The 25540-nt window shown below is 33.1% G+C and overlaps 4 protein-coding genes across 5 annotated transcripts; 1 reads left to right on the forward strand and 3 right to left on the reverse strand.

Annotated features, from left to right (window-relative positions):
* Positions 1–6927: 6927 nt before the first annotated feature.
* On the reverse strand, positions 6928–9013 carry LOC107916851 (ABC transporter G family member 10). The gene has a single exon (XM_016846216.2). It carries the CDS (start codon positions 8905–8907, stop codon positions 7078–7080), a length of 1830 nt encoding a protein of 609 aa, XP_016701705.2. The 5' UTR covers positions 8908–9013; the 3' UTR covers positions 6928–7077.
* A 2262-nt stretch (positions 9014–11275) lies between these two features.
* On the forward strand, positions 11276–13928 carry LOC107917851 (multiple organellar RNA editing factor 8, chloroplastic/mitochondrial). Its single transcript, XM_016847212.2, has 4 exons — positions 11276–11973; positions 12860–12957; positions 13040–13105; positions 13200–13928. The coding sequence occupies exons 1-4, from the start codon at positions 11543–11545 to the stop codon at positions 13778–13780; spliced, it is 1176 nt and encodes a 391-aa protein (XP_016702701.2). The 5' UTR covers positions 11276–11542; the 3' UTR covers positions 13781–13928.
* A 2379-nt stretch (positions 13929–16307) lies between these two features.
* Positions 16308–19470, reverse strand: LOC107917853 (uncharacterized). The gene is made up of 5 exons (XM_016847215.2): positions 18530–19470; positions 18368–18433; positions 18238–18303; positions 17585–17662; positions 16308–17503 (listed from the first exon to the last, which is right to left on the reverse strand). Exons 1-5 carry the CDS (start codon positions 18599–18601, stop codon positions 16835–16837), a joined length of 951 nt encoding a protein of 316 aa, XP_016702704.2. The 5' UTR covers positions 18602–19470; the 3' UTR covers positions 16308–16834.
* A 132-nt stretch (positions 19471–19602) lies between these two features.
* LOC107917852 (uncharacterized) lies at positions 19603–23379 on the reverse strand. 2 transcript variants are annotated; one of them, XM_016847213.2, is made up of 4 exons: positions 22895–23379; positions 22526–22790; positions 21869–22033; positions 19603–21166 (listed from the first exon to the last, which is right to left on the reverse strand). In XM_016847213.2, the coding sequence occupies exons 2-4, from the start codon at positions 22745–22747 to the stop codon at positions 20390–20392; spliced, it is 1164 nt and encodes a 387-aa protein (XP_016702702.1). In that variant the 5' UTR covers positions 22748–22790; positions 22895–23379; the 3' UTR covers positions 19603–20389. The 2 variants fall into 2 exon arrangements, with proteins under 2 accessions (XP_016702702.1, XP_016702703.1); XM_016847214.2 differs by having other exon boundaries at positions 22526–22769; positions 22895–23378.
* Positions 23380–25540: the final 2161 nt, after the last annotated feature.

Genomic DNA, 25540 nt, shown 5'->3' on the forward strand with positions numbered 1-25540 from the left:
GAAATTATATCATGTCATCACCTAAAATATAAAAATATATATATAATCCAAAAATACAAAAAAAGTAAATTAAAATTAAAAAAAATTTAAGTAATGATGTGACCCGATCTCAAAAGACCATGTTATCATACCTTAATAGAATTGGAAGAAGCTACCAAATTTCAGGATTAATGTGGATAAAATAAATTTAGGGATTAAAGTGAAAAAAAATTACCAAATCTAGGGACTAAATGTTACTTATATCTCTTTACATAACAACACAATGTTGAGTTTTTTCAACTGAACACTTATTTTTCAACCGAAGGTAAAAGAGTCCTGCAGATTCACTAGACACTCTATTCAACAATATTAATTTGGTTTATTTACCTTAATTTTTTTTTCCTTTTTATCCTTCATCCTTAGTGGTTTGTTTCTATTCTCATTTCATCCCACAATTGTGCTTAAATCTAAACATATATCTTATTATTGATTTTAATAATATTATTACAATATTATTCTTATCACTAAATAATACATTTTACCGTCGCTATTACTTTTAATCATATCGAAACTAATTCATTTAATAAATAAATAAATAAAAAGAGCTCTACTCTCATGTTAAATTTCAAGCTAAACTTCAATACTAATTAAAGAGGAAGACAAGAGTAAGGCATTGGAGATTTTGAGGCCTTAAGTTTGGTTCTTGATATAAAGATGTAATGATCATCATTGTAGTTTTTATATAGTTGTAATTTAAAAAAAAAATTGAAATATAGATATTAAAATGGAAATTATCTCATGCATCGTTTATGAAATTTTTTAAATTTTACAAGCGAGTTTAGTGTTTGACAAGTGTGTTATAGGGTGTAGTAAAAAAAATAAATAAATATATAAATAAATGTGACACTCATCACACCCTTCGTCTACTTGTGGAGTACCTTACTAAAAAACTTGATTAAGCCCATGAAGTATTTGAATTAAGAATTAGAATATTTGAATTTTACTTGTTCAATAGTTAGAGTTTGAATAAACAATGACAAAATTGAATTTGAGTTTAATTTTGTTTAAACTAAACTTGAATAGCTTATATCTACAAGATATATACCAACAAATAGTTTTTTTTTTTTTTTTGAAACAAATATACCAACAAATAGTTGAAAGAAGTGGAAGTGGACTTTTTTTATGAGTATTTGAACCAAGTTTGAATCTTGGAGTCAACATTATTAAGAGAGTTTTACTTGAATATTACCCTTAATCCGATCGATAGGACCATATACCAAAAAAAAAAAACTATCACATATATAATTCATTTCTGTACAATGCACAAGTTTATCGTACAATGGCAATTTCTTTTACTAAATTAGTGATCCTAACTTGACTTGAATGGATTGTGGAAGATGAAACTTCCTTTTAAAATTGTGAGTTTTCTTTAGAAAATGACTATAATATATAGGACGCTTCCTACTAGAGTAGTGCTAAATAAACATGGGATATCGGTGAAATCTATTTGCCCATTATGCTAAAATGAGGAGGAGCATGTGGATCATTTGTTTCTTAATTAAATGCTCATTTGCCCGAGCTGTTTGGTTTGAAACACCATTAAGAATCAAAATGGAGAAAAAAAACTTTATCAATGTTAAGAGTTAGATGTTGAGTTGGAGACAGTAGAAGGAGACAGATAATCCAAATTTGATGTGTATTAGAAAATGAGAAATGAAGTGATAATTAAAAATGCAAAGCTAGATCCATATAAAAAGAGGTGATAAGGATGGTAAGGGCACAACGATAGGATCGACAGCCAATTTGTTTGGGACTAAAGAAAACCGAATTAAAGCAGATTTTCCCTAACTTGGCAAGAAAATAAGTTGAAATGCAAGAACAAGCCAAATAAGAAATAGGACAATTCGATAGTAAGCGAAAACTAATGAAATTATTGAAAAATATCCTAAATTTTGGAATAAATAAATATAAAACCTCGTAAATACAATATTGAGTTCATATATAATCAAAATTATGCTTTAAAGTCGAATTTAATATGATTTAAACTTGAATTAAAGCCTGAAATTCGTAATTTTCGTAATAATCTTGTTTAGAAATTCTATTTGCGTAATCTTCACCAAAATAGTCATAACTTGAGCTCTCAAACTCAAAATTAATTGGATGATTCAAAGTATATTTTTAAGCAAAGAGATAACTCTTCGATCAATATGAAAACATTTAAACCCAGAATTTTTTTTATCCCATCTAAAAACTTGTCATAAATTGATTGATCTTTTGAGCTTGAACAACAACTTCAGTAAATTTAAATTAATAAAATTTACCCCATCGACACATGAATCACAGCTCTAAACTATGAATGTTCTAAGGAGGGACTTCCAAAACTATTACGAAAGTGAATTACAGTTGAATCTCATGAAATAATAGCTATTATCGTATCTAGGGATATTTTTTTCATTTCAAATTATGTGAAATTTAGAAAAATGCATTTGATGGGATTTACAGTGTAATTTTTAATTTCTTTATTCAACTAAGCATTTATTTAATTTTTAAATCAATTTTTTATAAATATATTTATTTTTTACTTACATTATGGGTGTGTCATAATTTAGTTTATTTATTTTAAGTATTTTGCGAGTTGGTATTCTAGATTAATCGAACACCAATTTAATTATGAAATGATGTAAGAGTAATTTAATTTTTTTCTACGATTTTTATTTTTATTTTCTTATTTCTATAAATATTAAATAGTTAATCATTAATTAACTCCCCTCACAAAGTAAATGGGTATCCAAGTTTTTGGTTTGGTGTTTGGGGAGCATTTAGCTAACAAATAGGTTTTTTTCCCTTTTCAATATTAAACAGTTAATCATCTTAAGCTTCTTTGTCCCTTATATGCCAATCATAAGTGTGGGCACCCAAATTTACCCGGCCCATTAATACTCAACTAACCCCAAAAACCAATTAGATCCAAAACCCAAACTAACCAAAATAAACCCAACAGAAACCCAAATCCCCTAGCCCAATAACATAGCCCAAATTAGAAAACACAAAAAAAAAAGAAGAAAAAACCCAACCCTAGCCTCAACTTTCTGCGCCACTTTCTGACACCAGTCACCAGCACCATCCCCTGGCGCCGCCTGCTCCACCAGTCACTTCCACCGGCCACCAACTGACCTGCAAGATCGAACAAACACGCAATGAACAGTAGAATAGATTAAAAAACATTGTAAAATGGCTATAAAAGCCATCACATTTCGAATGTAAAAAGGGATTTTTTTTGGGGGAATAAGAAAAAGAGATTTTGGATTGGAGAAAATACATACATTATTTTAAAAACAAAAAAACAGTAGATCAATACCCTAGATCGTTTGAATACCAAAACCAAGACCGAAAGTAAAAAAAGATGATTAAATTTTATTTTTTCTTCTTTGTTTATCGAATCTATTTCTTTTTTTCCTTTTTTCTTTTCTATTCAAACACATATCCATATCCATATATATATATCATATATTTTAACTAAAAAAAAGGGTTTTTACCTTTTCCGGCCACTGTCCACGGTGGCCGGCGACGGCGGCGCACGGCGGTCCGGTGATCGGACGGCGACCGGCATTGTGGCCGAAAATCGCCTCCCCTTCTTCCCTCCCTCTTTTTTTTTTGCTCTGCAGAAAAATGAATTTTTTTGAAGATTTTGACTTTTTTATAGCTTCCCAAAACGACGTCGTTTTGGGGTCTGCCCTTTAACCCCAAAACGACGTCGTTTTGCCCTGGAACGGGTCGACCCGACCCTACCCACTCAGGATCCGCGTGTTTTTGCTCTTAGGGGCTAATTGCGCGTGCGGTCCTTTCTCTTTTTCTATAATTTTCAATCAGGTTTTTTAAGTATTTTAAGTTGGCCTTATAATTTGTTACACTTTTCAATTTGGTCCTCAATGCTGCTGCTCGTTTTGGGTGGAGGGGTTTATTTCGTTTTTGGTCCCTCCACTATTTGTGCACGTTGAAATAGGTCCCCTTCTCTTCTTTTTATTTCAATTTCGCCCCAAGCCTTTTATTCTTAATTCGATTCGATCCCTTTTTTTTAATTACTTTATTATTAAAATTAATTATTCTAGTATTATTATTATTAGTACTATTCATGTACATGTATATTATCATTATTGTTACTATTACTATTATTAATCTTCGTATTATTACTATTATTTCTTTTTTTTATATATTATATTATTAGTTTTTACTATTGTTAGTATTAGTTTTAGCTTTAATTAATATTTTTAACATGCATATATATATACTTTTATGTAATATTATTAATAATTATTTTTTAAACATTATTATTATTTTTAATACGTGCATATATATTATGTGTATATAGTTGTTTTTAATATTTTGGTTATTTCTAATATGTATGTATTATGTATTTACCTCTAATACTATATATTGTATATTTCTAATACTATTATGCTATTACCATTACTATTATTACTATTATTATTATTATTATTATTATTATTATTATATTTTAATCTATATTTATTTTATCTAGTTCTACTTATTTATTTATGTTTATGTTATTATTATATTTCATGTATTACCTATATTTATATTTACGTATGAATGCTACTATTTTACTATTGCTTTTCTTATATTATTTTCATTGACATTTTTCTTTTCATCATTTTGTATTTTTATTAACATTATTATTATTATTATTATTATCACCGTTAGTATTATCTTTTAGCTATGTTACTATTATTTTTATATTTATTCTTACTATTATCATTATTACCACCACTATTATTTTTATTATCATATTATTGTTATTTTTTTACCATATTATTATTTCCTATCCTTTATATATTATTATTGTTATTAACATACATTATTATTATCAATTTACTATTAATTTCACTTTTATTATTATTACTATATTGTCATTGTTATTATTATTTTCCAGTGTTATTAATACTAATATTAATTTTTTATTATTACTATTATTAGTATCATAGGTATTATATTATTATTATTATTATTATTATTATTGTCTTTTATATTATCCTTTTACCACTATTTTTATTATCAATATTATTAATATTATCATTATCATTATCATTGCCATTTTTATTTTGTCATTGTTTTATATTTATTTATTCATTTATTTATGTATGTATTTGCTTATTCCATTTTCCCTAACGCGTTTGTTTTATATTTTACTAACCTTGTTTTTATTTCATCTTTTTTGCTCATACTATTGTATTTGACACTATCGCACCTATCATTATGTTATTATACGTGTTAATATCATAATTTACTTTTATATTTTACTATAAATTGCATTATATTTTTTGCTCGATACCTCAAAATAATCCTTTCATAAAAGTAATATTCCGTATTTGGTAATTCGAGACAATCATGCCCTAATTTACTGGGTTTCGATTTTTCTCATTTAACCTAAATAACAGAATACTCTTTTAAATCACAATACGAGTTTTGAAAAATGCTTATCCTTGGAGGTACGAGGTGTTGTGCCCTAACTTACCGAGTATGACATTTTGTTACCTCGAAATAAGATTTTTGCAAGTAAAGGCAATATTCGGTATTTGGAAGTTCGAGAGATCGTGCCCTAACTTACTGGGTTTCGATTTTCCTCTTTTACCCTAAATAGTCAAATATCCTTTTAAAAGGAGTTAAAATACACAAATTTTACATAAAAGGCAAACTCACTCTCAAAAGCTCGAGATGTCGTGTCCTAACTTACTGGATGCGACATTTTATCACTTCGAGATGAGAAGGTCTTTAATATTCGAGTTTTTTTAGGATCATATTTCAAAGTATTTTAAGTTTGCAATTTTCGACACTAAGACACTAATTAATCAACTAGGTACCAATTTTTGGGCGTATCGAGAGTGCTAATCCTTCCTCGTGCGTAACCGACTCCCGAACTCATTTTCTGATTTTCGTAGACCAAAAATTATTGTTTTAGTAAATCTTAACTTTTATTAAAATGATTAATTTGAGGTGACCCGATCACACCTCATCAAAAAGGATTGGTGGCTACTCCTCTATTCATTTTCATTTTCAAAATCTAAGTCGATTCCCTTTTTTCAAAAAAAATGGTTACGGCAATAAGTACAAACAAAAAAAATGAACCATGAACCCACTAATTTTGTTGAATAAGTGGTGAAAATTTTGGTGTTTTTAAATTAAGATTGCGAGTTGGGATCTTATTTATAGAAAAACGTTGGTAAATTTTTCTTTTATTAGGAATTTGATTTTGAGGTTTTTATATTAGTAGTTAAATTGTATTTTATTTTTTTATTTAAAAAATAAATAGATTAGTCTTTATATATTAGAATAAAGAGTAAATTGGTCATTCGGTTAAAAATTTCATCCATTTATACTATTAAAAATTGGTCTTTGTATGTCAATATAAGGAACTAATGGCACGTCACTATCTAGTTATTCCATCAACCGCCCAGTTTTTATCAGTACAAATATATATAGTTTTTAACAAAAAAAATCAATTTGCTCTTTAATATAATGTACATGGATTACTTTACTTTTTTTTTAATAGAGAAGACAAAATACAATCCGACTCCTAATATAAAGCTACATACTTTTATCGATTCTACTGTTACTCTGTAATTTAATTGGAATCTAGTGAAATATAAAAAAGATTTCAAAAGAAAACCCACAAACGAGAGCATTATGATATTGTGAAAAGGAGTTTAATGATGAAGGTTGGGATAAGGTTTCCCTAATGCAAATATTTAAAATTCTTAATTGGGTTAGAAGGTGAAGACCATAATGGGAAGTTGGAAACCAATCCATAATTAAATAAACCAATTCCTTTAATTAGTTGGTAAATTTCTGATAGAAAAGAGTCCATAATATGAACTAAACCCCAAAAGGAAGACCAGAGAGCCTAATAAGAATAATAATAACAACAACAACTATCTGCTAAATCCCTTTCCTCAATGAATTTAAAGCAAATCCATGTATGCATACAGATTTTGCATTAAGTATATAGGTAGATGGGTGAGTAAAAAAAATTGATAAATAACAATAATAATGAAAAAAATTAAAAAGAAAAGAAAAGATTATTTAGTTTCTAGCTTTGTAACATCTAAACCACAAAATAACTAAACCAAGCACTCTGTACCCAACTATGAAGCCCAACATGACACCTACATTGGTCCATTTCTGTGAATCTTTCAGGTCTTGCTGTCTTAAGAACGAACTCCCATACAACCTACATTCACCATTCTCAATTTCGATGCACTTCCTTTCCCCTTGTTCCCCTCCATACTCATTTATCATAAAGCATTCAAATGGGTACTTAAACAAGCTCAAATAATGCATGAAAACCCAGTAACTTGGTATCTTATCTTTAGCTATAAAATAGCCTGAAAACAGGAAGAAAGACCCCATTAGACCTGCAATCACTGAGTTCCCCATTATGAAGTTTGGAACAAGTGCACTGAAACATGCCACGAATGAATTGGCCATCAAAAGTACCATCCATACCACCAAGGAGAAGTAAAGGAACCCATCAATGGTGTCTTTTCTCAATCCAACAAGCCAGTAAACTGGTGAAGTGAAGAGGATGCCTATCATTAAAAGAAATGGGAGGAAAACAATGGTATTGGACAAGACATAGGAGGAGACTCTGTATGCTCCTCTTGATGTTTCTCTCATTAGGATCCTTCTTTCTTGTAAGAAAATTGGTAGTCCTTCAGTGGTTGAAGATAGTAAGAATGTGAGGGTGAAAGCGAAGAACCCTGTTTGGGTTTGTAAAGCTATCTTTCCTTTGTCATTTCCTACGTTGAAATATATGGTTCCAAGTATAAAACCTGCTACCAAGGCTTGTATGACCCTTGTGGCAAAGAGTTGTTTGGTTCTGAATATGTTGCTGCAGAATCTTTGTCCTAATATCAGGACCTCGTCGAACCGGGAATTTGGGTAGACGAGCAGCTTTCTTTCGAAGCGGATTGGGGTTGTAATTTTACGGTCTTCCCGGTTTATGTTACTTAGAGTGCCTGGATTTGGGACGGGTAAAGTTTCTATAACATCGATTGCGAATTCAAGAACATTGACATGTCGAGGGATTCGATGATCAGCAAACTTTAGTCTTTCTTCGAGAAGGTTTAGCCCTCCGTTATGGACGACAAATCCGTTTGAAAGCAAAACGATGCGATCAAACAGTTCGAGGATCCGAAAACCAGGTTGGTGGATGGTTAAAACAATAGTCTTACCTTGATTAACTGCCATTGATTTCAGTAGTGTCACTGCATGAAGAGCTGAAGCAGAATCCAACCCTGAAGTTGGTTCATCAATCAAGATAACAGCAGGGTCATGAACCAAATCGACACCGATCGATACTCTACGCCTTTCTCCACCCGAAATGCCGTTGTTCGATCCCTCACGGATCCTGGAACCCGCCACATGTTCCAATCCTAGCTCCTTCATTAGCTCTTTCACTCTAGAACCAGCTTCCTTCCTCCCTCCTGGTAGCCTCAAAAGTGCACTATACATCAACGTTTCTTCGACTGTCAGCAACGGAAATAGCGTGTCGTCTTGCGTAACATACCCCGAAACTCTCCGAAAAACTTTAACATCAATAGGCTTGCCATTGACAAGAACTTCCCCTGATGACACTTCACAAGGTGGTATCTTCCCAGCAAGAATATCTAGCAATGTAGTTTTGCCTGCACCACTTGGTCCAGCTATTGCAGTAACCTGTCCAGGCCTAGCTTCACAGTTCACACCCTTCAAAATGAACTTAGCAGCAGCTCTACCTTCATTTCCACCACAAAAATCACACCTGAAATAGTCTTCAAATTTGGTGCTCAACTTGTAAGACAGATCCCTAGTTTCCAATCTGTACGGATATTTCCGGCCACCAGAATCCGGGGACTTAACAGGCAATTCCATGAGAGAAAGAAAATGTGAGAAAGTTTGAGAGGAAAAACTGGGGATACCTGAAGTTAAGTGAAGAAAAGAATATAAAAGGAGATGAACCAACACAACAAACTGGGTATCCCTTCAACAAGCAACAACAAGAAATAAATGAATAGCTAAGTTTTGCATGCATGTAAATTTAGCCTGTTTTGGATTATTGGACTTTAATTGACTTTATTTATTATAGTTTTTGGTGGGGTTTGGGTGAATAAGATATTTAGTTTACAAGAAACCCAAAGTGCAAAGAAGAAAGAAATAAATGTCACAAATTAAATTTAAGTGATTGGCTAATGTTGAAAGTTCTACTTATTTCAGGTGAGCTACCCAAACCCATAAGAGGTATGTTGTTGGCCTTACCCTATCTTCCCTACTCTTGACAGCTAAAAAAAAATTAAGGTAGTTGGGAGAAAACTAAAACAATTGGCTATATAAACTAAGAAATTCCATTTTGGGGGGCTATGTATTAATGGAACAACACAATTAATCCCAAGTTGGGTCATCCAATTTAAACTTATAGAACCCTAATCTTGATTTTTTGAAGTATGAAATTAGGGCCAACTTTAATCTGGTTATGTTTATCAAACCAAGCTATCATTTTTTTTATGGTTTCCTTTGATTTAGCGAAATAGTTTCTTAAATGTTTTTGGTTTGAAGATTATGCTTAACAGATATCTTTGGGAAAGGTGTGCTTAATGTAATGTGCCACGCAAAACCTTACCTTACTTATTTTTTAATCAAGTGTTTTTTCGGGAAAAAAAATACTGTTAATTGATGGATTTTTAACAAATTTGGTATTATCTTTAATTAAGATTTTATCTTTCACCCTAAAAATTAAGTGCTTAATATAAATATGTTGTTTAATAATATTAAATGCTGAATATTAAAATATTTTATATTTTTAATTTTATTCTCATCCTATTGTTTCGAATAAAATCATTTTTTATGGATTCATCATCTTCAACATTGAAATATAAATTGTTAAAATTCTAAAATATAAGTCATCCAATCATAAAAAAAAAAGAAGTCAATTGAAACTTAATTCGATTGACATAAGTATTATTGTTAATGTAGGAGGATATGGGTTTGAGTGTGCTGAAACGCATTATTCTTCTATTTATGGGTTTGAGTGTGCTAAAACGCATTATCCTTCTATTTTTTTCCAATTTTTTTTATGTTTTATTATTCCTTTAAGACAAATTGGTGGAAGCTAAATTATTTATAGATTTGAATTTGTTTTTTTTTCTTTTGGATTTAAACATAAAACATCTTTATTGAGTTTGTGTTCCAATTTAATTAAAATTTATTTTAATGCCCTTTTATTATTAAAATAAATATATTATTTGAGGGTATTTTAGTCTTTTATTAAAAAAAGATAATTAAAAATATGCATACGATGAAATTTAAACTTATGCCGACTAAGTTCGCAAAATTTTAAATTTATCATTCAATCAAAGTTTTATTTTAATACTTTTATACATTTTAATTTTAGGTTTATTATAAAAAACCTCCTTGAATACAATTTAATAACCAATTGAGCCATCAATTAAAAATAGCACTCAATTGAGCCCTCTATCGATTTAAGCACTCAATTGAACCTTCAATTAAATTTAAGCAATCAATTAAGCTCTTGTCCTTTGAAGAGGGTGCTCAGATACATCAAAGGAACAACTAATTTTGGTGTTTGGTTCGCAATGGCAACTCCTTGAAACTTATTGGGTACATTGACAATGACTAGATTTGATCAATGGATGACATGTGAAGTACCTTTGAATATTTCTTTTCGCTTGGATTTGGGGTATTCTCATGGAGTTTGAAGAAGCAATCAACAATTACTCAATCCACAGCTGAGGTTGAGTATGCAACTGCAATAACAACAGTCAACCAAGTGATTTGGTTGAGAAGAATTTTATTTAATTTGAACCGTGAGCAGATTGAAGCAACTCAATTTTTTTGTGACAACCAATCAGCCATAGCAATTGCGAAGAATCCAATCTTTCATGGAAAGATAAAACATTTTAAAATCAAGTACTACTTTGTGATAAAAGTAAAGAAGTGACTGTAGTCCGTTGTAGTCCAAAAGATCAACTTATAGACATATTGACCAAATTACTCAATAAGTTAAGGTTTAAAGAGTAAATGAATAAAATTAATTTTCGCAGCACGAAGGTCAAGGAAAAGAATAGGAAAGTGATCATCCATGCGAGCTCACTAAAATATGTGAGCTCACCAAGATTACAAGCTCATCAAATGTGCAAATTCATCAAGATTAGCGAATCCTCTGAGTATGGCGAGCTATTCCAAATAAACACATGCTATCACAAAGTGACGAGCTCCTTAATTTGAAAGTGTGAAACAATCGGAATTTAAGAGCTTATGTGGAAGTTTTGTTTATATTCTTATTAGTATTTATTAGTATAATATATTTAATATTTAATAGCAAAAAATCTTAGTCGGCGTGAAAAGAGTGAATTCAATAAAAGCTTTTGACAGAGGAGTTTGTGCCTCTTCTCCGCAGGTTTCCTTTCTTGTCGTTGTAATCTCAACAAACCCCTTCCAAATCCCTCGTAACATTTTCGTGAACCGTCTAATCACTTCGCTGCCTCCACTAATGGCGACCCAAGCCCTCTCTCGCGCTCTCCTCTCGAAACCCAAAGCCGTATCTTCCTTCCTCTTCCCCTCCTCCCGCTCTTTCTCTTCCTTTTCCTCCTCCTCCTCCGCCGCTTCCTCCACCAAAACTCTTATCACCCCATCGCCAACCCCTTCTCTCTCCTTACTCCGTCGCCTTCGTGCCCCGCCTTGCTACTCACTCCTTCGTGACTCACTTTCCCCAGCTGTTAAATCGTTCTCCACTCGAGCAGCCAGGTCCTCCCTCAATGACCCCAATCCTAACTACTCGAACCGGCCCCCAAAAGAGACCATCTTGCTCGACGGATGTGATTTTGAGCATTGGCTTGTTGTGGTGGAGCCGCCTAAAGAGGATGCTACTAGGGATGATATTATTGATAGTTATATCAAAACCCTAGCTCAAGTAGTGGGCAGGTATTCTTTTTCGGCTATTTTTTTTTTGCTTATTTACAATGGGTTTCTTTTTGGTTTTTTTTTTTAAATATTAAGCTATTTGCAGTTAAATTTTTTTGGAATCAGTAACAATGAAAGGACTGATTTTTTTTTGTTTTGTTTTGTTTATATGGCATTGAAGTTGTAATTTTATTACATTCATTTACAATCAACTCTGGCTTTTTCTACTTTATTTTACATGGTAGCAACTTTTGAGGAAACTAAGCCTTATTTTTCATTTTTTTTTCTTGTTTGCTAATGGATGTTGAGGAAAGTGGCGACTATATATAGTTTGATTGTTATGTTTCACGATTTTTTCTTTTTCATGTTTGTATTCGGATGTTATTTTAATTTTCACACGAGCAGATACTTGTGTCATTCCTACACTTTTTTAATTGTTAGCACAAGATGAGTATGGTAACTCAGATAGGAGAGTATCTGCATATTAACTCCAGTCTTTGAAATAAATTTATTCATCTTTGAGATGGAACTATGTGATGCATAATTCTTTTGTCATTGTAGCTTTTTTATTGTTAACGCATCGAGTATGTGGATTAAGATGTAACTGGATAGAAGAATCTCTGCACATTGACTATGGTCATTGAAACAACTTTTTTCTGTCTTTGTATTGCAAGTATGCAATGCTTGTTCTACAAGGGATTTTAGATCTGATCTATATTCATTCAACATGTTATACTATTAGTTGTGGCAAAAGATCCATTTATCTATGTGATGATTGTTGTATTATTTAAGTGCTGGGATTTCCTTGTTTGTAGTGATGTTTTTTACAATTACTTGCTTGTTTTTATTCCTTCAGAACAAGTGATGTATTGTGATTATTGTTTATTTCCGTGTATTGTATATGCAGTGAGGACGAAGCAAGAATGAAGATATACTCAGTTTCAACCAGACATTACTATGCATTTGGTGCTTTGGTGTCTGAAGAGGTCTCATATAAGCTCAAAGGTGCATGACCTCTTTTCTTATTGTTTTGCCACTTCAATGCTATTTGTTACCTATGTCTCATAATTTTTTATTTTTTCTTCAGAACTTCCTGGAGTTCGGTGGGTTCTTCCAGATTCCTATCTAGATGTCAAGAACAAGGATTATGGAGGTAAATATTCATTTTTAATCTTGAATATTTATTTATTTGGTGTCTCTTTGTTTTAAGCTATTAATTCTAGAAAGCGTACTTTATTGATTTTCAGGGGAACCTTTCATTAATGGGCAAGCTGTGCCTTATGACCCAAAATACCATGAGGAATGGGTGAGAAATAATGCTAGAGCAAATGAGAGAAATAGGCGCAATGACAGGCCACGCAATTATGATAGATCAAGGAACTATGAGCGGAGAAGGGAGAACATGAATACTAGAGATAATCAGACGCCTCCTCCAAATCAGGGCATGCAGAATGTCGCTCCAAATACTGCTGGAATGCCTCCCAACAACAGGGGAGGGATGCCTCCCCACAACATGGGAGGGATGCCTCCCCACAACATGGGAGGGATGCCACCCAACAACATGGGAAGGATGCCACCCAATAATATGGGAGGAATGACACCGAATCAAGGATGGTCCGGTAAGATGCCTGGAAATGCTCCAAACTTCCAAACTGGCCCCAACTATGGAAACGCTCCTGGAAATGCGCAGAACTTCCAACCTGGTCCTGGTCCTAACTATGGAAACACACCTTACCAAGGTGCTACACCCAATGCTCAATATCACCAGAATAACTATCCTCCAAATGTTGGTGGAGGAAACATGCCTGGTGGGAACTACCAATCTTAAATCTTTGTTCTAAGATGAATTCAGAGACTATTGTAGCTTTTAGGCATTGTTGTAGATAAAGAGAATATGCATAGACTTATGGTTACTGGCTACTAAAGAATTGCTATTGAATATGTTGGGCAACTTATAACAGATTCTTTTGTTTGCATCATGTAGCACAATAAATTTTGTTGGATGTTTAGCAGGTTGATAAAATTGATGGTGCTGGGTAAATTTCTATGAGTGTCATGAACTGATTGATCTCTTTGAATGATATTTCTTTTGTTCATAGTCGCTCTTAGACCTTGCAATTCCATGTATCATATCTTTGATAGTGATTAGTGACATGTCCAATGGTCTGGTTTACTCAATAAGCGTGGCCTGTATGGTTGGATTAAGTATAAAGCTTTTCTAAGTTCAGGTTGGCTTGGCTTGGCCAAAATTATTATTGAACTTTGGACATAGTTTTGCATTGAAAAGATTTGTTAAAATTGGTCACTGAATGCGAATGATTCAATAGATTGGTCTAATTCTCATTGTATTAGTCTTTTTAATTTGTTCTCCATGGAGAATACAAGGGTCCTATCTAATCCAATGGTCCTTTAAAACTCCATTTGTATTTTCCAGTATTAATAACCCCTTGTGCCACTGCCCATAGAACAAAGTGAAAAACCTTGAAGAAAAACATTAAAAATCATGGAATAATTACCCAGAAAAACCTTGTACAATTCGTGTTTTCATTGCCTACTTGCGTAATCTAAGCAACAATTGACTTTTCCTTAAGACTTTGCCCTTTATATATGCTTATGTTTGTCCATTGCTTTGCCCATTGAAAATTTTAAAGCAAACTAAGCAATGGCCAGTAACACCGAGACAAGCGAGACCACTGCTGAGTACATAGCTGTTTCCCCCACCTTCGAGCCCCCTCTTGAGGCTGCCCTAGTTGTGCAGTCAAAGAACAAGAACAAGAACAAGAACAAGAACAAGAAGAACAGAAGATGTATGTTCTTGTGTTTCTCTAACATGCAGTTCGAGAACGAGGAAGAAAAGGCGAAGGCCTTGCCGTTTTTGAACAGTGGGGAAACCAAAGTTGGGATGGTGATGTGTTGTTCCAATTTCCAAATCGGTTCTGAGCATGAAGACGCCCCTCCCAAAATTCCCAAGTGATGTCACCATTCATGAACTGCCATTTGGTAGCATAAATTACAAATAAAAGAACTTCCAATGTTTGTAAAATAAATAAATATTGTATCATGGTGTGTAGAATCGTGTTGTTCTATCGATAGTATAGTTTTATTGTAATAAAAATTTTTTCTGTTCTTTTAGTTCTAGCTATGGTATTGTAATAAACGAATTGTGAACTGTAATTTTGTTTGATTTCAATGGAGTGATTTTGTGGTATTTTATTGTTTTGGGTAAAGTACAATAATGGTAACTGAATTACTGACTTCATTCTAGTTCGGTCATTGAACTATTAATTTTTTTTATTTAATCACTGAATCAAATTTTTTGCTCACTCTCCCGATAGCTATTAGATGAGTGATGGGAAACTGATATATGGTTTTCTTTATTGGTCTAATAACAGATTTAGCTCTCTAATATTTAGACATTCTATCAATTTAATCCTAAATATAAAATATTTAACAAATTTAGCCTTCAATATTTATACAAATTTGTCATACACCTATAACCAAATCTAGTTGCAATAATCAATCTTTTCTTCTTCTTTTTAACTGTCAAAATAATCCAATCAATAAACCCAAATCCTGCTAACAAACACAACTCATTCACGGCTGCTAGATTTTCATTGTTTCTATACCCATTATCAAAGGGTGAGCTAAAAGGACTAAAAATGATTTCTTTCTTAATATTGTTTTGTGAAATTTTTAGAGTTAGAACTAAATTGCATAAATCTTGTAAATTTTGAGGGCTAAATTTTGTTGAATTTATTAGAATTTGAATTAAAAAGGACAAATTTTGTAAAAATTGAGGGCTAAATTTGTTGAATATTTTATATTTAGGATTAAAGCGATAGAATATCTAAATATTGAAGGGTTAAATTTGTTACTAGAATAGAAAAGCCCCACTTCAGCTTTCCGTCACTTATCTAACGACAACTAACGGGAGAGTAATCAAAATATTTGATTTCGAAAAGTTAAGTAACTAAATAGAAAAATTTAATAATTCAGTGACCAAAATAGAATGAAAACAATAATTTAGAGACCATTTATGTAGTTTACCTATTATTTTTTATCCTTCGATGCTAAGTTATGGTATAAGTATTTAAAAGTAAGGCCTTGAAAGCAATCTTGAAATTGTAAAGATTATGTAAATGTATGAATAATTCTGCAATTGTGATTGGACCATAAAGAAACTTATACATCAACTTCTGTCTATGTCACTAGATGGTCCATGCAATAATTTTCTATTAAGCAAGTTCTACAATTTTCAGTAAGCAATGATGTAAATGCATTTGATAATAGCTTCAACTAAATAGGAAAATTAGATTATTATTATTATTTTTTAAAATCTACTCCTATTTTGAGATTCCATTTGAAGAGTTGAAATAAAAAATAATATGGAGACCCTAAATATATATTTAAGCTCTTATCCATTCTGCCAATTGGTAACAAACCTGAAACAATTTTGATGGTAAGTGATGATCATGCGATACAATGAAAATACAAACGTCAAAGACAGTGTCACCGTGCCCCCTAAGGAACTCGAAGCTGTTCCGGAAGTTCCGGCCCTTGATCTCACCGTTGACCACGGCTCGATGTCTGAAAAGAATGATAATAAGAACAGGAAGAGAAGTTGTTTCCTGTTATGTTTCTCAAATGTTGAGCTTGGAAATGAAGATGGCAAAAGGAAAGCCTTTTCTTTCCTTGAGAATCGTAACAGGTGCTGCGTGGCCGTATGTTTTTCCAATTTCGAAGTTGGACCGAAGATGAAAGGATGATTGCAGGGCTTATCGTGTATCCTGTTCGTAGTTCGTGTATCCATATCGTGTTTGTGTTATTATGTTGTAAGAAAATTGAATTTCCGAGTTTGGATAGTTCGTATGGATGTTTTAAATTATGCACAGGACTGAAACATACCCCAGCTAACAAGCTTGCCATTAAAATTGTCCGCAACATCAATGTAAACCTTGGACTGTTTATATGCCTTTGCAAGCTCTTGTTTCCTAAAGTTCAGATCATCCTCTAACCTGGAGATCCTCATAGCTAGATCCTTCAGCTTCTGACGTTCGATTTGACCGATGTAAGCGTAAGCGATTTTCTTCAAATGTTCCATGGCGAAATCCACCTTGAAACTGATACGTAAAGCGTCCTTGATCGCGTCCCTCCACTTCAATATCCTATCCTCGGTGATTTCCTCGAGTCGTAGATCGTTCATCTCTTTGACACTAGCGCAGAACATTATGTATACCATCTCGGTGATGCTCGGGTTCATCTTACTTGTTGCGGAAATATCGCCATAAGCACCAATGATTGTCTCGAGGGTAGGGACCAGAGAGTGTGGGAAACTATATTTCCCATGCTTTATGCGATCCCCATCTAAGCCATTGAAGTCTGAAAACTTCCCCTTGCTCTCTTCATCGGCTTCGATTTTCGTAAGTAGGTCACTAACGGGCATTTCATCGTTACAGCATGTTGCTGCTTCGGGTTTTGTCGGGTTGAGATCCGCATTAACCAGGATCATCTGTAGCAGGTTTTGAAACTCATTCATGTCCACATCCATGAGCTGAAAACATTACCAAACATTGAATTGTAAACCAAACACAGAGGAAATTGTACATGAGATTTGGATTGAATAAATACTTACGTCTTTAAGAGGAAATGCCTCAATGGCGGGGTTCGTTCTTGGATTGATTGCGGCAAGCTCCAATGACAAGAACTGCAACTGCAACATAAGTAGGTATATATAAATGTAAAATATATACAGTTATGTTATTATAAATGTTGAGGGACTCGAGTTTCTTTCCGGAGAAATCTTCACATATTGTCTATTTAGAGCTGATCGGCCCTTAATGGGCTGGTATTGTACTCAAGTTGAGTCGGAGTATGTGGAGTGAGAATGCCTTGTTGGATTGGTCGTACGTAATGTACGGGCCACCTAATAAGAGGATGTAAGCACCTCGTGCTAGATAGAGTTTGAACCCCTAATTTGTACCATCTTTTCCCTCAAATGATCTATATCCTATATAGGTCAAGAATTGAAACCTTACCGAGCACAAGACACTCACATCCCTTCAGTAGGTGGCCCGTGCATTAGGCACGGCCCGATCTAATGTGGCACTCCTACTTTGCATACCCCGCCTCAAGCTCGAGCTCTCAACAGAGTTGGAAGACAAAATCCCAGTTTGACCCGGAGACAATACTGACCTATCAAAGGCTCCAACTCAGGACAGATAATACTTAAAAGACTTCTCCTGTCCGAACTCCCCTCAACAAATAAACAAACAGAAGGATCCACACCTCGATCTCACGTTGCAGTGATTGAATGTAACTAAAAATCTCATCAAGCAAAAGCGCCCCCTGAACCTGAATCCAGAAGTGGCTTATATTATGCCATAAGTACTGAAAATATTCGTATCCATTAGCATACCTTATTGCAAGCAGGGATCAGATCCTTAAGAATTTTGGTACTTTCACTTATTTGTTCTCTCATAGCCTGCCAATAACAAGGTTCAGATCAGTGGAAACATATTCAAAGCCTGCAACTAGGTCACAAGTTTGCAAAAACTCCATGAATTATATATCAAATTACCCTGTGACCATCAGTGGCTTGAGCTCTTCTTGCTCCTAAATTGCTGTAATCTTGTTTAGCCTTTTGCTCCATTGGCTTGCCTGAACCTGAACTAGGTTCTGCTTCAGCTTTAGAATCACCATAGGAGAGCAGCAATTCCAGTTTTGATTTTAACAGTCTATTCTCAGCAATCAACCCTTCATTTTCCTCTGTCAAATGCTTGTTCTCCGCTGACAGTTCATCTGCTGTTATCTGCACTAAGACATGTTGACATCAAAGAAGACGCATCTCCAGCAGACCATGGCAATCCTTAAAGTTCTTTTAGTGTTACATAAAATTTGACAAACTTTGTTATGTTTTATATATATGTTTACCTTGCGCTTTTGCCTATACCTGTAATCACTTAGTCTTTTGTTTTCTCTTTTCTGAGCTAAACTAAGTTTAGGTCTTCCCCCTTCAGATTTCGTTCGGTATGAACCTTCGGATGTTCCTACTTGATTCAACTGGTCTTGATCTGTTAAAGACTGAGTGAGTCCACCATTTACAGCAGAGATCTCAGTTTTGTCCTCCACGAAACCAACCAGCTCCATCCATTGACCATCAACTGGTTTCTTTAAAGTGAAAAATGAACTGGACCCATCTGATGAATAACCCTCCATGCTCACCAGATAAAACTCTTTAATTTTGATTTTGTAGCCAACAAAACACAAAGACCAATGATGTTTAAGCTAAGCCCATCCCATTCATATATGAAACAATGTTCGGAAACAACAAGGTTTGTATTTCCTTTGTTTTCTTACATCTTTCCTTCAAGATTGTCGTCAGAATAACTTGTCACCTATTTCAATCATTCTTATAAGAATCTACTTAGAAATTGATTTGAACACTATTATTGTTTGACGGAGAATGCTAAATGTCTGTGTTATATTGAGTAAAAATATTTAATTTGAATACAAGGATAGATAATTCAGGATTTAACAAATGTGAAATGCTACAACTTCAATGGTTTTTGTTTGAGCAGGTTTGTAAGACTTATAGAACCTTTTCTTTTGATATACAATTCTGAGACATGCTTATGAATTTCAAAACAATCATTTGAGGTAACAATCAGTATATGAATCTAATAAAATATCATCAAAAAATCCCTGTCTACGGTACCCGAATTAAGAAAAAAGTAGGATACAAGCATACATCCGGTATGAGTATCTATGTAGACCAGATGTGTCACATAAGGATAATTTGAAGAAAACAAAGATTCCAAGTAAGTTTCTATAAGCTGCAAAATGTGACAGTAGTACAGAGACTACGTAGATTGGTGTGATATAAACACAAACTATATGGTAGATCTCTCAATCCTTTTTAGGACTTTTTCCCATCATCCTTGTATCCTGTTCCCAGTCTCAATTCTAAAGCCAGTCCAATTGTTTTCAGCTTTCTTCACTGCTTGGGCATTTGATTTTGCTCAATGTGCCTCAAACCAAATTAACAAACCATAAGGGAACAAGGCCCCAATATTTGAGCCACCACCAACGATGTTTAGGTGGGTAGTTTGAGCATCAATAGCTGATAAAGAAAGCCTTTTGGTGAAGCTCATTGGAGTTTGGAGTTGCATTTCATCAAACAGATAAAAATAGAAGTGGCGGTTTCGATGCTGATACAGGATATGCTTGGGGGAAAATCCAAGTGTTCTCATTTGGGTCAGTCCAAAAATTTAAGGGGTAAAGTCGATAACAATGGCGAGTATTACTTGAACAAATAAGAATACCATACAGAAAGATTGTGTCAACCTTTTGGAGGAGCAAGATATCAGGTAAAATGGTATACCAGTTTCATATGATGGGATTTTTCTGCAGTATAAGTGTCAAGAATGGTATCTCATTTTCAGCCATGCATAATTCTATTGGAAGAAGACCAAGGAAATAAACCTGTGCTGACAGGAACTCCAATGAAGTTCTCAACAGCATCGATACTCATCTTGAACTCCTCATATATCTCAGCACGTTTCTTCTTCCAGTCATTCACCTCAGCCTCTAATGTTGAGATCTTTGAATCAATTTCATGGAGCAATTTGCACCCTGGTTGACCAAAGTAAGCACAGACAACTTTCTTCAAATGCTCCATGGCAAATGCCACATTGAAACCAAGGCGTAAAGCATCCTTGATCACATCTCTCCACTTCAGCAATATGTCCTCAGTAACTTCCTCAAGCCGTAGATGTTCCATCTCTCTGATCACAGCACAAAATAAAACATAGACTGTGGCAGAAACACTGGGACTTACTAGACTTGTTGCAGAAATATCACCATAGACACTGTTTATTCTCTCAACAGTTGGAATCAGAGACAATGGGAAACTGAATCTCCCAAATCTTCTCTGCTCCCCCTCTAAGCCTGTGAAATCTGAGAGGTCTACATTGCTCGCAACTTCTGTATGAAGTTCCATAAGGAACTTAGGCAACTTGATCTTAGCCACTTCAGCAGAACATGAACCACTCTGAGCACTCTCTTGATGTTCAGTAGCAGGCTCATTGACAGCAGCTCTTGCATTTGGAGTCCTCTCTTTATTATTTGTAAGATTCTGACTGATAGCCACACCTCCATCATTTGAACTAATCTTCTGCTGATCTTGGATGCGTTGATGCTTTTGGATACTACTGGACTGAAACAATATGTTGGGAGGTAAAAAAAACTCATGATAACAGAAAAAGAAGCTTACACAAAAGTCGATTTGGTTTGAGACAATTAAGATGACTTTATTGAACATTCTATTTTCTTCCCAGTAATTGAGGAGTGTAAAAATTTAGACATGCAAGGTTACTCATGCTCAAACCAAATAAATGAATAGCATATGCTAATACAGTCAGAAAGATTTTAAAGAACTGTCGTAAATGGTCTAACAGGGAAAAAAAGATAGAGAGATAAAAGAGTTTGTTGGGAGAGAAGAGAGATATAAGAGTTTGTTGGGATAGAAAAGGCTGGGGAGGGGGGATTCTTTTTGTCAAAAGATTGAGTGCAGGTATACTGCCAAGCCAATGTTCAAGCCCATAAACACCACTATTACCGCAACATGTTAAATCTATGGAATATCATTTTTACCGTTTACATAAATTCTTATTTGATTGAGACGATAGAACATACAATGACATAAGCATTCCAAATTTGACCAATCAAAGTGCAAAAGGATATTGAAAGAGTAAGACAAAATTTAAAGGAATCTTGCTATGCATGGCATTTATTCTGTCAAAGATGAGACTATGCAAAATAACACTTAAGTTTTTGACATCGTTCTAAGATAATAAAACTGAGAAGAGATTATTGTGACTCCGTATGCTAAAACTCATCAGAAGCAAACGGTTGTTACCTTTGAGACCTCTTCTGTTTGATCATCATGCCACTGGCTGGTTGCTTGAGAAAAACAACATTCTACCTTATCTAGATCTAGGGCTAGAAGACTCTGATTGGTACGCAGCTGTGAAAGCTCCTCTTCGTACCGTCTTATCTCATCCTTCAGCCTCTCCATTTCCATCTGCAAAATAAAAAGCAACATCAACGAATAATGTATTTGACAGCCAAGCTTCTTTTAATCTTGTGCAAAGTTAAAATTTTAACCTCATGATCACTAGTCATTAATATCTTTGTTTCAATCGCAACACCTCCATATTCTCAGCAATATACCATAAAGATGAGCTATAGATAAGCGTTTTCAATACTACTTACAGAAGACACTAAGAAGAAAGGTGTGACATGCACAGGCATAGATATTAGTTACTATGAACAGACAGTTTTCTTCTCATAACTTCATAGTATGTACCTTTTGCAAATGAAATTTTTTTCTATTCAAGCAGCATGAACAAAAGAGATGAACTTTATACAATTGAATTTTTAATAGATACCTCAATTGTCAGTTCAAAAATTTCAAGTTTTATAAAATTGTCTTTTAAACTTGAAGGAGGTAATCCTAACTTTCTCCCATAAACAATGGGAAGAATGATAAAAGGAAGACACGCAAATTCTTTACCTTCTTCCTCTCTATGTACCGCCGATCCGCAAGCACTTTTCTTTCCATAACACTAAATCTACGTTTGAGAAATCTTCTGTTGTTATCGGCTAAACATTTAGATGTTCCTGATTCAACCAATTGGGGTTCAACACTTGTAATGAGCTCAGTCTTCAAATACTTCGACTGATCAGCTTCATTATTCTTAAATGGACTGGTAACCTCAGACGGAGAAAGGTCCATGTTTCCGTGAAACAGTATCTGCCTGATTAAATTGCAAATAATTCTGAGGAAAATGAAAACAGTAACCAAATTAAAAGATCAAAACAATCAGAAGAAAAGATTCTTTCTTTAGCCGGTAAACAATCATTAATTCCGAATTTAACCTACCAGTCATAGACAGATCTATATGACCAAAAGTCAACTCTTCCAATCAAACAAAGAGATGAATTAATGAGAAAATCCGCTTCAGTATTGACAGGATCCGCCCTTCTTTCTTTTCCTTGAAACCTGAAAATTTCAGCATAACATAGTTATAATTACTTATAAAACTCGGCGAGGTTGTGAGCGAAACTGAACGGAGTCGATGATGGAACTTCGATTTGGTTGCAAAGTGATGAAAGTTAAGCGTAAAATAGAAGAATTTCCAGATTTCTATGACCTAGGATTAAAGGAAGGGATGGAATTGTTACAAAGCTGATCCCACCTACTCATAACATTTTGGCTTTTTTTCTTTTGGGCAAACTACACCCAAGATCACTGTATTATTTATAAGTTTTTATTTTGTCACTTAATCTCAAAAAATTTCAAAGTAGTTAATGTATTATTCAAAAGTTTTTATTAAAATCCCTGAACTATCGAATCGGTTTGAAAACAATGAAATAGTACCCACCACGAGACCATTTATACCTATATTTTGTACGAGGTGGACTAAATGAACTAGAAACTAAAAGATAATTTTTGTCAAAAGATAATACCAAATTAATTAATTAAGAGAGGAGATTAATATCTCATGTCTACAATATAATACTTTTGTCATTGGTCACAAGATTAACGGGATTATTATTATTATCACATAATAATACTAATAAATTATTATTTTAATATCAAATTAATAATATAATTAATAATGAATGGTATTTTCAAAACATTTTTTTTAAAGTAGTGCTTTTATATAGTATAGATGAATTCTAAAACTATAAGAGAAGCAAGAAAAATGTATAATTTGGACCTATAATTTTATAAAAAAATTATTTTAGCTCTTCATTTAACTTTTTATTTTTTTAACTTTTAAACTTGTGTTTCTTGTTAAATTATCCCAAATGAAAGGTAAAGTTAACTTTTTTTTTAACTTTGTTGACGTGACGTACATTTGAATTGTCATGTGGATGACACGTCAACATTTAGTTAATTTTTTAAAATTCTAAAAATTTAAAAAAAGTTATAAAATTTATAATTTTTTATAATACTTTAAAAATTATTTAACTATTGACATATCATCCACGTGATGCCAAGTAAACAAAGTTAACAAATGTTAATTTTTCTATCCATTTTAGAATTTGACACAAAAAAAATAAATTTAAAGACTAAAGAAAATAAAAAATAAAATAAAAGGCTAAAATGATTTTTTTTATGTTAAAGGGCAAAAAAATAATTATGTCCAAAGAAAAAGGACATTTGAACAGGGTTCGCCTGATTCAAAAGGAAAAAGTTCAAGCTAGACCCATTTTCGAGCCAACCCAACTTACCAAAAAGTTCATTTTACCATTTAAAAATAAGTAAAATATTAAAAATTTAATTATATTTTATATTTTTATAATTAAATCTAAATATAAAATTAACGGTAATTATTATCTTTAGAATTTTATGATTTAAAAAGTATGATTATAATTTTAAAATAAATTATGAGTTTTAATATTTTATTTATAATTTTCTAATGTTTATAATTTCTTTTAATTTTATTAAAATTATTGGTAAAAAAAATTCTAACAGTATCATAAAGATATTTTAATTATAGTTTATGTGTCAAATTAGTTATTGAATTAACTTATTATGTCATCATTTAGGGGAAATGGAAATTAAAAGACTAATAAAGAAAATGTAATAACTTAATAACATTAATGACTATTATATAACATTCAAAAATTAGATGATTAAAATATAACTTTAAACAAAATTTAAGTACTATTATTATATTTTAACCTACGATAAATATGAATTAAAATGATTGAATTTGTAAAATCCTTTCTCAGTGCATAATAATTAATTAAAAATTAGAGTAAATTACACCAACAGTCACTTAACTTTGAGATAGCTAACAAAACAGTCAACTAGGTTTCATTTCAGTCACTCAACTTTTGAAAAATAACAAAACAGTCACTAACGTTATAAAAAAGTTACAAAACAGTCATTGATTAACAGTTTTCGTTAGTGTTTTAACAGAACTGCTGATGTGGCAAGTTAACTAATTGATGTGGCCAGTTAACTTGCCACGTAGGATGTCCACATCAGAAATTAAAAAAAAAAACCTAAAAAACCCTTAACAGAGAAGAAGAAGAAACAACAGCAGAAGAAGACTATAAAAAAAAGTCTTATTTGCCTATTTTGTCAGGGTCTGGTTCTTTGCCATTGAAACACCATGTCTTTGTTCTTTTTCTTCTTCTTCTTGGCTCTCTACCTCTGTGACTCTGTAACCTTCTGCCATTTTTGGCGAAGTCTTATGATTTTTCCAGATTGGGATGTGGTTTACTGTTCGAATCCCATGTGACCAGAAGGCGGCTACAAAAGTACTTTGGGGCGCCTTTTCTTCAAGACCAATGACATGGTTCAGGCTGTTGAAACTCCTGACTCTGTACGAAACAAAGTCTCCTTATCTGTTTTTGGGTTTCTTGATAGAGAGGTCTCCTTGAAAGGTAAGGTCACTCCCACCCTACGTTAACCTCACTAGTCATCACTTGATATAAGGTCGGCATGTTTATCTTTAACTGGTAGTACCATGTTGCCACATTGTAATTTTATGACTAATAACCAAAATTG

This window comes from Gossypium hirsutum, chromosome A01 (assembly GCF_007990345.1).
Source record: "Gossypium hirsutum isolate 1008001.06 chromosome A01, Gossypium_hirsutum_v2.1, whole genome shotgun sequence".
In the NCBI taxonomy this organism is placed as follows: Eukaryota; Viridiplantae; Streptophyta; class Magnoliopsida; order Malvales; family Malvaceae; genus Gossypium; species Gossypium hirsutum.

Coding starts and splice junctions, on each gene's coding strand:
- LOC107917853 (XM_016847215.2), bottom strand. CDS start 18,601: ATGGAGCAAAAGGCTAAACAAGATTACAGCAATTTAGGAGCAAGAAGA. Junction 18,434..18,529: donor AAGCCACTGATGGTCACAGG/GTAATTTGATAT, acceptor TGTTATTGGCAG/GCTATGAGAGAACAAATAAG. Junction 17,663..18,237: donor CACTGCAACGTGAGATCGAG/GTGTGGATCCTT, acceptor CTTATGTTGCAG/TTGCAGTTCTTGTCATTGGA.
- LOC107916851 (XM_016846216.2), bottom strand. CDS start 8,907: ATGGAATTGCCTGTTAAGTCCCCGGATTCTGGTGGCCGGAAATATCCG.
- LOC107917852 (XM_016847213.2), bottom strand. CDS start 22,747: ATGGACCTTTCTCCGTCTGAGGTTACCAGTCCATTTAAGAATAATGAA. Junction 22,034..22,525: donor GGTACATAGAGAGGAAGAAG/GTAAAGAATTTG, acceptor TTTATTTTGCAG/ATGGAAATGGAGAGGCTGAA. Junction 21,167..21,868: donor AAACAGAAGAGGTCTCAAAG/GTAACAACCGTT, acceptor ATATTGTTTCAG/TCCAGTAGTATCCAAAAGCA.
- LOC107917851 (XM_016847212.2), top strand. CDS start 11,543: ATGGCGACCCAAGCCCTCTCTCGCGCTCTCCTCTCGAAACCCAAAGCC. Junction 11,974..12,859: donor CTAGCTCAAGTAGTGGGCAG/GTATTCTTTTTC, acceptor TTGTATATGCAG/TGAGGACGAAGCAAGAATGA. Junction 13,106..13,199: donor CAAGAACAAGGATTATGGAG/GTAAATATTCAT, acceptor ATTGATTTTCAG/GGGAACCTTTCATTAATGGG.